This window comes from Lynx rufus, unplaced genomic scaffold (assembly GCF_022079265.1).
Source record: "Lynx rufus isolate CCGP_SWC_20201006 ecotype Redwood Valley unplaced genomic scaffold, mLynRuf1.p SCAF_2, whole genome shotgun sequence".
In the NCBI taxonomy this organism is placed as follows: domain Eukaryota; kingdom Metazoa; phylum Chordata; class Mammalia; order Carnivora; family Felidae; genus Lynx; species Lynx rufus.
In genome coordinates this window covers 110,877,323-110,889,580 of record NW_025814834.1, presented here as the reverse complement: position 1 = coordinate 110,889,580, position 12,258 = coordinate 110,877,323, and the positions used below count along the sequence as shown (strand labels likewise).

General features: G+C 39.0%; 1 protein-coding gene across 4 annotated transcripts in view; it reads left to right on the top strand.

Moving 5' to 3' along the window:
- The window catches only part of WDR33 (WD repeat domain 33), a 108,642-nt gene that overhangs the window by 59,085 nt on the left and 37,299 nt on the right, over nt 1-12,258 (top strand). Inside the window, exon 8 of one of the 4 annotated variants that reach the window (XM_047084340.1) lies at nt 7,920-9,757. The exons of the other annotated variants lie outside the window; for them this stretch is intronic. Coding sequence (XP_046940296.1) covers nt 7,920-7,930 — 11 coding nt within the window. The 3' untranslated portion in view covers nt 7,931-9,757. Of the gene's footprint in view, nt 1-7,919; nt 9,758-12,258 lie in introns of those variants that run through there. 4 annotated transcript variants of the gene reach the window in all.

Here is a 12,258-nt window from a genome sequence, read left to right as displayed (position 1 = left end):
ACTGATAAAGTGATTCTAAGAGCAAATAGAATGGTATTAAAGGAGATACTAGGCATTAAAGAACACTGTAAGTTTAGTAATTCCCAAACTTAAATTCTGCTTTTTTGAGGTCATACAATACAGTGCCCAGTTTTAATGTTATTTCTGTAGGCCCTGAATGTTAAATGCTGTGGAAGTTTGGTTATTAATAGTTTACATGTTTCATCATTTTCTAGAAATTATGGAAACTTTCATTTACATCTTTTAAAAGTGTATTATTGCTTTACAGATTTATTGTTTTAATGTGTCATGCAAATGTAAATTACCAAGGATCTTCTTGGTAAAAATAAAATGCTTATTTAAACAAAAATTCGGGCTCACCCAACCTGGGTGACTCAGTTGGTTAAGTGTCTTGACTTTGGCTCAGGTCATGATGTCACACTTCGAGAGTTGAGCTCTGCGTTGGGCTCTGTGCTGACAGCTCAGGGCCTGGAGCCTGCTTCGGATTCTGTGTCTCTCTCTCTCTCCCCTTTCCCTGCTTATGCTCGCTCGCTCGCTCTCTCTCTCTCTCTCTCTAAAAAAAAAAAACTTCAAGTGATTTGCTAGGCATTTTATTTGGTTTATTAAATTCTAGAAGAGAAATTATTAAGTCAATTACTGTAAAATACTTTAACTCTTTGAATGAACTGTTTGAAATTTAGGTTTTTTTTTAGTATTTGGCCATTTTTTTTTTTTTAAGGGAAAAAAAACACTGCTGCCCTCCCACACTGGGGAAATCAGGTGGTGACAGTTCTGATTTAGGAATTGGATATTAGATATTGATGCTTACGAAATGTAAGGTATTTGAAAGAGGAGAGTTTTAGTCCTGGAGGAGGCACACCAAGGTCTGTGATCATCATAAAGGATAAAACTTGGCACTATTAGGATTACATTGTAAAGAGAGAGTAGTCAACAGTTTGGTGTCTTTTTTCATTGTTATTGTAGAATGACACTTGAATTAAATGTGCTAAAATTCACTGGGTCGTAATTCTCCTTTTCATAGAAAAATTGTAGAAGAGGTTTACAGAGGAGGTCGGGCGTTAGTGGAAAAGTCAGCCTTCTTTTTAAAATTTTTTTTTTCAACGTTTTTATTTATTTTTGGGACAGAGAGAGACAGAGCATGAACGGGGAGGGGCAGAGAGAGAGGGAGACACAGAATCGGAAACAGGCTCCAGGCTCTGAGCCATCAGCCCAGAGCCTGACGCGGGGCTCGAACTCACGGACCGCGAGATCGTGACCTGGCTGAAGTCGGACGCTTAACCAACTGCGCCACCCAGGCGCCCCAAAGTCAGCCTTCTTAATTGGATTATCTCTAATACTCTAATAGAAATACAGATGAAAGGATATAAACGTACTGTAAAATGTAACTTAGAATATTTAGCCCATTATTCTCCAAAATACCTAATACCTCCTTCACCACATGGACTTGGAGACCACAAACTCTCTTTTCCTACCTTAAGTTACACAGGCATTACTTCATATAATACGTATTATCTTTGAACAAGCTTTTAAATAGTTTTTTAAAAATTGGTTCTCATTTTTATATTGAAATCATAGGGTTTTTTAATGTTTTAATTTTATTCTTGAGAGAGAGAGACACACAGTGAGAGCAGGGGAGGGGCAGAGAGAGATGAAGACAGAATCTGAAGAGCTCCAGGCTCCGACATGAGGCTTGAACTCACAGACTGCAAGATCATGACCTGAGCGGAAGTCGGACACCCAACCGACTGAGCCACCCAGGCGCTCTGAAATCATAGTTTTTGGTTTCTGGTTTTTTTAAAAAATATTTATCTGAGAGAGAGAGACAAAGTGCAAGTGGGGGAGGGGCAGAGAGGGAGAGGGAGACACAGAATCTGAAGCAGGCTCCAGGCTCTGAGCCGTCAGCACAGAGCCCAGTGCGGGGCTCAAACTCACGAACTGCAAGATCATGACCTAAGCCGAAGTTGGATGCTTCACTGACTGAGCCACCCAGGTGCTCCTTAAATCATAGTTTTGAACTACATAATGGCATCAGAAGATGAGTTTAAATCATTGCTCCTTCTACTTGTAACAAGGTTTTCATGATCCATAAAAAGTAAGTGGTAATGCCTAACGGAAATCAGATTGTAATATATATAACACTTTATGTGCTACACAGATGAGAGGGTAGTGGTGATGAATGTATTTTTTTCTCTGAACCAAAATTCCCATACAGTGCAGGTTGCTAAGAAATGATGTGCCTTCGAAGACAGTGACTTTTATGTGATGATCCACACTTAGTCTTCCAAGTCCAGGAAGGACACAGTAGGCACTTGGGGAAGTGGTGTGTGTGTGTGTGTGTGTGTGTGTGTGTGTGTGTGTGTTCCCACCTCCTAGACATGAAAATCTTTCAGTTTTATCTAAAAGGTAGGTAGGTAATGGGAGCTTTATTTTCATAGGTTTGTAAAAATCTGATTATACAATTGACACTTAAAAGGTGTTTTCTGCCTTATCTTTGGGGCAGAGAAGGGTTTTAAAAAAAATTATTATTCCCCTCAGGTTCTTCAGGATTTCTAGTTTTTTAGTGTCTTCAGTAGATTTATTTGTGTTGTAAGGACTTGTTTTTTTTCTAAGTTGGTATTCTTGGTTTTTATACCTCTGTGTGGTGTGATTTATACTTACAAAAATAACATTTAGCTGCAAAGTGGGAGATTTTGCACATTGAGAAAGTCTTTCAGTGAAGAGCACATACAAAAATTTTGCTTTCCTTTTCCTCTCACAGCCTGTTACCCGGATTTTCCAGTAGTTATGGTGAACACTATTTAAAGAAAAAGTTACCCTCTGCCACCTTTTCTTTTCCTTACACCTTTGGCTTTATTATTGTTGGGTATCTTACTGGAGTCCTTGTTTTAAAACACTTCTGCATCTGGGTATAGCCCAGATATGTGAGCATGTCCCCGATTGACATGGTTCCTGGTGAATGCCTGCTCATTCTTTTTTGTTTTTTTTGTTTTTAAACTTTTTAATGTTTATTTATTTTGAGAGAGACAGAGTGTGAGCAGGGGAGGGGCAGAGAGAGAATGAGACACAGAATCCAAAGCAGGCTCCAGACTCTGAGCTGTCAGAACAGAGCCCGACGTGGGGCTCGAACTCACAAACCACGAGATCATGACCTGAGCTGGAGTCGGACACTTAACCAACTGAGCCACCTAGGCGCTCCTGCTCATTCTCCTAATGAACATTGCTAGCTGGGCTTTTCCTACATGCCTTAACAATTTTCAGTACGATTGTCATTAATGCTTTTTATTTTATCTGAACTTTCAACACATGTTAGCATGGTCTTGACATTAAAAGCAAAATGGAAGAAGTGTTATACCAAAGTTATCCAAAGCTGCCCTCTCTGTGAATTGTGAGATGTGTACTAATAAGCCATATTTTGGAACCGTTTTGTAACCCTAGAACATGTAGTCTATTTTCATTCCACCATTAGTATTTACAGATGTCAATACCCTTCATTCAGAGACCTCCAGGAACACTTGTAATTGAGCAAGTTGGATTTAATACTCTCTGCAGCAAAGAATACAGACCAGAGAGAACTATGGGGTGTCTCAGTGAGAGGGTGTTACAAAGATTGTATTATAGGATCTGGGCTTTGGGTAATTTGGGGGAGGGAGGACTGTCATTCATTTAGCATAAGAGACATTTTATATTTTGTGGGTTGAACGGTGATCTTTTTTTGATCTGACTTCATTATGGTCTCAGAACGACAGAGATGTCTGGAGGGATCAGGAGAGCAAAATGGTAAATGTCAAATCAGTTTGTAATAACATTGTGGCTTAGCTGTGAGTATTAGATTATTTCTCAGGGGTCAGAGACTGCTTTTTTTTTTTTTTTTTTTTTTTTTTTAAACTTAAAAGCATTTAAATCCAAACTGGCTTCTCACTCTGTAGAAACCAGCTTGGGGTGGGGGGAGGTCAGGATTCAGTAGCCATGACATTGGGCATGTCATTGGAACAAGCTGCAGTGGTACCAATAGTTATGTTTTTATAAAACAAAAACAGTTGGGAAGCACATCAGTTTTCAGCTGGCTAGAAGTAGTGGATAAAATACAAACATGTTCTTTTTAATAAAAGAAATGAGATGTGTGAGTTTTTCTGCATTAATCTCTCTGGGGGATCCCAGGGTTTACCCCACTAAATTTGGTATCCAGGGATTGGTTTGTAGTGCTCCAGGGGTGGTTTATTTCCATCTGGGAAGGGTCAGTCATTCATTTTCTATATTATCTATGTTAATATAAAGCAGTAAATACCAAAGGGATTTTAAAGATTTAAGAACTGTGTCAAATACTTTACGAGTAAAAATTATAATAATTGGGGTTCCTGGGTGGCTCAATTAGTTGAGTGTCTGACTTTTGATTTCGGCTCGGGTTGTGATCCCAGGGTTGTGGGATCAAGCCCCGTGTCGGGCTTTGTGCTGAGTGTGGATCATGCTTGGAATTTTCTTTATCTCTCTGTCTGTCCCTCTCCCCCTCACACACACACACACACACACACTCTCTCTCTCTCTCTCTCTCTCTCTCTCTCTCTCCAAACAAACAAAAAATTATAATAATTGTAAAAATTCCTTATGAACTGTCAGATTGACTTAAGGTAAAAAAAGAAAAAAGGATCATGTTTTCATAGCTCCATTGTCCATCTTAGTCATGTTCATCAAAGAGCATGAAAGGGAAATTTATATCTATTCATTTATTCAAATAATTGCTGCTTACTAAGTGCCAGACCCTGGGTATGGAAGAAGGGGTCAAATAGCCATTCCTGTCTTCATGAGCAATACTAGTGGTAGCTGATTTTTGCTTTACAGTCATCACTTTTAATAGTCTCTTAATTTCACATATATTCTAGACTAAGCACTGCATGATTTTATTACAGTATACAGAAGAATATATGTATAATTAATAAAATAGTTTTATAGTTTTTGTAGCTTTAAAAGTAGTAATTTTTAAAAATCACATGTTTCTGGAGCATCGGCTCAGGCAGGTCCAGAGATACTTCTAAATTGGAGGTCTTGAGGACAAAATTTTGTGTCCTCGTAAACTGCAATATGTATCAGTTGCTTCTTTATATATCTTCATCTTGAATAACAAGTTGAGGGTATTCTCCTTAATACTGAAAAAAATAAAAACTGTGGTAAAAATAAAAATGAGTAAGTGTTAGAACTAGAAAAGTTAGGTTAGTAGTTAAGACTTAGCTGAGTAGCACATTTGGGTAGTGTCACAAGAAGGGAGAATGCAAAGTGTGTAGTTCCATCAGGCAAGATACCTTCTAGGCAAACCAGTCTTCCTCCTGCAGTACTACTAGATCTGTTGTTGGTCTGTGGAATTTTCCTGTGGCAACAAAGAATATAATGTTCGGTCATTGAACCTCTTCATAGCTTTATGATAGCTTTGAATATTCATGAGATTCTCAGAAACCTTTAAGAAAGTATTTAGATTGCAAAACTTTTTACATCTTGGTGCTTTTGATAGAGCAGTAGTAGCATTAGACTGTGGTTGCTTTGGACCCACCTAAGGGCGATAACGTTTCAGACCTAAAGACCATTCCACGCAGAAAAATGTGTGTGTTTTAAGTTTTAAACACCCTAAAATGAACTATCCTTTAGATTTTATTTGCCAACTACAGTACGTATTTTTGCATAGGAAAAGGGATCCTAGAGTTACCACAATTTTAAGATTATCAGGGAACTATTACATAACCATTTTTATCCGTATCTAAATTATGTGTTGATGCCAGGACATGTCTTCATATAATTTAGGCATGTAGGTTTGTGGTACATTCTCTTGGTTAAAGTTTCTGGATCAGGTTTTGTGTTTTGAAACTAAATCTGTCTGGGCAGCAACCCACTTTAATGATCCCCACAGGATTTACTCTTCTATGATTTATTACAACCAGTGGATTTACATTTATGTCTTTGTAAGTATCCATCTACCAGATGGATTGATGTGGAATAATAGTACAGTTTACTATGTCTTTTCCTAATTAATGATGACTGTAAGTCTATTTGTAGTATGTTATTTTTTCCCTGTAAAATGGGAGGGGTAAATTTTATTTTGTGCATTGTTAACATTCAAAACTTAATGATAAGAGGGGCGCCTGGCAGGCTCAGTCAGTAGAGCATGTGACTTTTGATCTTGGGGTCACGAATTTGAGTCCCATGCTGGGTGTAGAGATAACTTAAAAAATAAATAAATAAAAGATACCCTCCAAATTAAAAAAATAACTTAATGGTAGGAGAACATAGTGTAATTGCTGTTTACAATGCTTAAGTGATGAGGAAAAAGGAACTTAAAATTATCGAGCCTCTTCTCCAGCTGTGCCAGAATTCTAGGTACAGTATAGTTTTTCCCTGGGGGCAGTCATAAGTCATCTGAGAGTCCGTAGTTCTGGCTTTGAGTCCCAGCTCTGCCTCTGTCACGTGGGGCTAATGATACCTACCTCACAGGGTGGTTGTGAGAGTCGGAGAAGCACACAGAAGATCCCCTTCTCACATGGCAGGCATGCAGTAAATGTGTGTTGCTTACATCACTTATGTGCAAAGAAAGATGGTGTAAAGAAAGTCACATATTTCAGTGAATTTGATTTAAGAGGATTTTAGAGCTCATTAGGAAAGGCATTATGAAGGATTTATTTAAAAGGAGATGACTAGATCAAGAGTTGGGTTTTGGGATGGGATATTATATGTGGTTATCCTATTTTCAGTAAGGGTTCTTAGGATTAGAAGTGTCATCAATCAAATTAATTGTATTGTAAGCCACATTTAAATAAATAACATTGAAATGGAACTATGGCTTATTTTTTAAAACTTTATTTATGTAAGTCCTCATACTTTACTTCCACTGTCATCTCAGAACCACCATATTCCCTTAAGGCGGTAGTGCACCTCCACTATTCCCCAGGTACTGTCCCCCAGATTCTGTGCTTTTCCTTTGGTCTGTTGCTTGCCTGTTTGCTTTTTGAACAGATAATGATTGGAGTCTTCTTGATAACTCCTAGCTTTTTTCTTTTTGAGTTCTAGTTAGGTCAGTTGATAGTTGGTGAGCATAAGATATACTGAGTTGTCTTACAGATTTGTAGCAGAATTTTCTTTTCATTGCTACTTAAAAATTTTTTTTTTTTTTTTTTTTTTGAGAGAGAGGGCGTGAGCAGGGGAGAGGCAGAGAGAAAGGGAGACAGAGGATCTAAAGTGGGCTCTGCGCTGAGAGCGGAGAGCCCGATGCAGGGCTCCAGCTCACAAACTGTGAAATCATGACCTGAGCTGAAGTCAGATGTATAACCGACTGAGCCACCCAGGTGCCCCTTTTCCATTGCTACTTTTTACTAGGTTTACAGTATCCTGAAAAAAATATAAGGGCCAAAAGCATGATATGTTTTTGTTGTGTGAGTTGTTTATTTGGGCATTTTTAATAGACATTGAAAAAAAAATTTTTTCTTAATGTTTTTTTATTTTTGAGACAGAGAGAGACAGAGCATGAGCGGAGGAGGGTAGAGAGAGAGAGGGAGACACAGAATCCAAAGCAGGCCCCAGGCTCTGAGCTGTCCGCACAGAGCCCGACACGGGGCTTAAACCCATGAGCCCTGAGATATGACCTGAGCCAACATCGGATGCTCAACCGACTGAGCCACCCAGGCTCCCCTTTAATAGACATTTTAAGTTTAGATCAGAATCCAATACTCCATCGTTAGAGATATTTATATAACTAGCACTGTGGTCCCTTTGTAAGTCCACATATATTCTATTATCCGTCAGTCTTGATTTTCTCCTCTTACTATTGCCTTCTCTAAAAATGAGTAATGAAAGAAAAATGATACTTCAAGCACAGTGAAGGTTGTGTAGCCTTCACTCTGTCATATTACTTTGATTTTTTTTGTTCACTGTGATGACTGAAGACGGGAATTAAAGAACAGAAACTGAGAACTTCGTGGTCCCACATACCCCAGCATCACACTATTCCCACAGAGCACAGACAGGCAGTGTTGCTGCAGATACTCAGCTGACCAGCGCTCTCTGGGCAACATGACACAACTCAGTGACTGTGTGCAGTCGACTGGCAAAGATATGGTAAACTGGTCACACAAATGTGCATGTGTGTTCTTCAGAATACAACCATGAGACTGAAGCCCACTGTCCGTTTGTTCCCACTAGTTAAAATGGATTTACTTTGCTCTTTCCACACCTTGTACTGTCACCAGGAAGATGACCGATGAGTATGAAAGCAGACTGCATAACAGTTTTTGGCTGATGTGGGGATATCACTTGTAACTTTGGCTTTATTAGCAATGCCATACCGCAGCCAACCAAGCCGAAGACTAAATGCAACATTAAGATGCGTTGTTTTCATCAGTCATGCATGGCAGCAAGTATTTTCTGTGTATCGCACGGAAGTAAGATTCGGAGAGTATTGTAAGGTCTGGATTCACACATCCCCACCATGTGCCAGATGGAAGGCTGAGATCTGTGGTGCAACAGTGTTGGGGGAGTGGAGGGGTGGAAAGGTAAGGAAAGAACTGGGTGGGATTAATGTGGAAGTTATCTTCTTGAGGTTTTCTGCCTTTACAAAGGTAATAAACATTCATAAAAAGTTCACACAATTAGAAGTGAAAACTCTGTCTCTCCCCTTTTTCAGTCTCATGTCCAGAGTTCATCACTATTCTGTTAATAGTTTGGTGTGTATGTTTCCACAGTTCTTACGCATATACAAAAAGGTATACATTAAAAAAACTACATGAAACGGGATTATACCACATATATATTCTTCTGCTGTTTGCTTTTCTCCCACTACAATATATCACGGTCATGTTTCCGTGTCATTACTACCTCAGTCTTTTTAGGTAACTATAACATTCCATAGCATGTATCTACCATAACTTACATAATCATTCTCATTGACAGACGTTTAGGATTTGCAAGAGGTTTAGAGTTGTACACTAAGCTTTCTTGTACCTTTTTATTTGTTCCCACTCATGTAAGTTTTCCTTTAGGATAGACAGCTAACCGTGAACCTGATGGATCAAAGACTATGAACATTTAAGCTTTTGGGAGATACTTCTTAGTTGTCCTCACAGTCCTGGAGTCCTTAATGATAAAGTTTAAGAATGTTGTTGTGGTCTAGCCAAAAACTAAAGATGACAGGGTTAACATTTTAGGATTTTCCCACCATTTAAGAATGCAATCTTATTTTTAAAAGTTACAATCTGCTCACATGGTAAAGTCTTTTCTCCAACATCATAGCAGGATGGAATTTGAAACATAAAAATGTGCCAATCCATTACGACTCCCCAGAGATAAAAATTTTAAGCCAATTTGTTTTTATTCCTGTGGTTACCATCAGAATTTAAAATAATATATTTCTTGGTATATCTGTCTGATATGGTGTCTCTTTACTTCCTGTCATGAAAGATGAAGAGTTTCATGTACTTACACCACCAACTGCCTTCTGCCTCCTGGGTTTTATCATTACAAATTATAGTTGTTTTGATGGTTTCTGATAGCTTTCGATGTGCTTATTAGTTCATTAGTTTTTTGGGCCACCAACTTTAAGCAACCTCCTTTGACTCACTCACCTTATGTTACATGAGGAAACACATGCCCCTCGGTGTCTTTCTACTTTCTCTCCTCCCTTTACTTTTAGACACTGCCAAGGATTTTAGTTTGCGTTAGTTTTTCTTGCAATTTCTAACTACTTCCTCGTTTTTTTGTTTGTTTGTAATGTCACCAAAAGCATTTAAAAATTCTTTTAGTTTTGCAGTGACAGTACATGAATTTTGGTTTGTTTATTTGTTTGTTTTAGTGCAAAAAAAAAGTGATTTTATTGAAGCATGGGGACAGGACCTGGAGGCAGAAAGCTGCCTGTTTTTAATTTTGAAGACATTGTTTAGCCAGCTCTCTGACTTCCTGCTTTGATTTGAACTGTCTTCTGGGCCAGTGACTGCAGTCATACTGGGATTTCTTTGGCTTCCTTTGTTAAGTCCACTCATTTTTTCTCAGTTTAATTGACATTACATCAGAAAAATTTTTTTTCCGGAGACAGTGTTTGGGAGATAAATTTCAAAATTCTTAGTGCCTGGAGAGGTGTATAATTTGCCATCATATTTGACTCATAGTTTGGGTTGTGAATTCTTGCTTCTAGAATACACCTCAGAATTTTGAAGGTCTCTATTATCTATCAATTTCAGATGTTATTCTGATTCTCATTATTATGCATATAACCTAGATTTCCTTTCTGAATGTTCTTGAAATGATTGCTCTTTCTCTGTCAACTTCTTTTCTTACTGTACCCACATTAAGGTGTAAGTATTTTATTTTTTATTTATTTATTTTTTTAGAAAGCTTGAATGGTAGAAGGAGAGAGAGACTCTTAAGCAGGCTTCACACTCAGCATGGAGTCCACTGTGGGGCTTTTACTCATGATCCTGAGATCATTACCTGAGCCAGAATCAAGAGATGGATGCTTAACTGACTGAGCCACTCAGGCTCCCCATGTATTTTATTTTATTTAAAAATTTTAAAAAGTGTTTATTTTTAAGAGAGAGAGAGAGAAAGAGAGAGCACGCAGAGGAGGGGCAGAGAGAGAGAGAAAGAGAGAGGGATAGAGAATCTCAAGCAGGCTCCAAGCTGTCAGCTCAAAGCCCAACTTGGGACTTGAACTCAATGCACTGTGAGGTCATGACTTGAGCCAAAATCAAGAGTTGGTCGTTTAACCGACTGAGCCACTTAGGTGCCCCAGCCCCTAGCATTTTAAACTTTTTTTTTTTCCTTTTTCAACGTTTTTATTTATTTTTGGGACAGAGAGAGACAGAGCATGAACGGGGGAGGGGCAGAGAGAGAGGGAGACACAGAATCGGAAACAGGCTCCAGGCTCTGAGCCATCAGCCCAGAGCCTGACGCGGGGCTCAAACTCACGGACCGCGAGATCGTGACCTGGCTGAAGTCGGACGCTTAACCGACTGCGCCACCCAGGCGCCCCAAGCATTTTAAACTTTTATCTTTTTTGGCTCACTTTAACCTACAATTTCAAATCTTTCTTTCAAAGAGTTTTTCTTCTTTCTTTGATTATCATTTTCTGTTATCTCTTGTAGAACTTTTAATATATTAATGTTGGGGCTCTTGGAGCTATCTGCCTTGTATTCACTGTTCCTTTCATATTTTGTTTCTCTCCTTTCCTCTTAAGAATTGGGAGATTTCTTCTGTTTTTATCTTCCAGAATATTATCTTTAGTCATGCCCAGTCTGTTCTGTAGCCCTTCTGATGAAATTTTAATTTTACCACTGTGTGTAATTTCCAAGATCTCCTAGTGGTTCCCTGGTATTTTTGTTTTTCCTAGTGACCTGCTTTTTTTGTTTGTTTTAAATGAATATACCCCTTTAAGTTTTTAGCATAGCAATCAGCTTATTTGGTTTGGTTTGCCTTGGTCTTGTTCCTGTTTGTTTTCCCTGGGGTAACTTAATCTTTCTTTTTTCCTGGTCTTTCTCTTTCTTCCTGTTTGACTTTTCTCAGATGTTCAGTGATCCTTGGTTGGTTAAATATTTGAATGAAGATTTGTATTGGTTAGCATAAGTAGCTGTCTTTCGTTTCTTTTACCATTAAATAAGTCCACTTACCCCAGAGTCTCCTCCCCTGGATGCCAGCCCTCACTGTTGACTGTGTGTGCATGGTGGGGGTGGGGGTGGTGATGGTGGGAAGGACAGGCGTGGAGTGAGCAGCGTCTGCCACAAGCCACGGTTAAGTGGATTGTGTTACGAGGTGAAATGCTTGGTTGACTTCACTCTAAGATAGAATGCCTCTTCTCCTTTCTCTCTCCTCCTCATCCTCCTTCCCTCTCTTGTCTCCTCTTTCCCCATTCACTCTTCCTCTTCCTTCCCTTCTGTCCTTGCTTCGGGGTCATAGTGTGGCATTGCCTCAAGCTATGTGCTGCTTTCTCCTCCAGTCTTAAATCCTGTTCTTGGGTTTCTCCCAAGACTTAACTTCTGCTTTGTTTAGAAAGCTGTTGTCTGACTTTAACTGAAGGCGGCTGTTCTGTATAAATGAGAGGTCAGCAGGGGCCTGGACAAGTCACTTTATGGAAGCTTCTGTAATTATCCTCACTACAACATCACAGCCTTTGTCATTGAACTGTCTTGGAGCCTAGAGTCTTTTATTGTTTATTTTTTAGTAATCTCTACACCCAGTGTGGGGCTTCAACTCACGACTCCGAGATCAAGAGTCACATGCTCTTCCAGCTGAGACAGC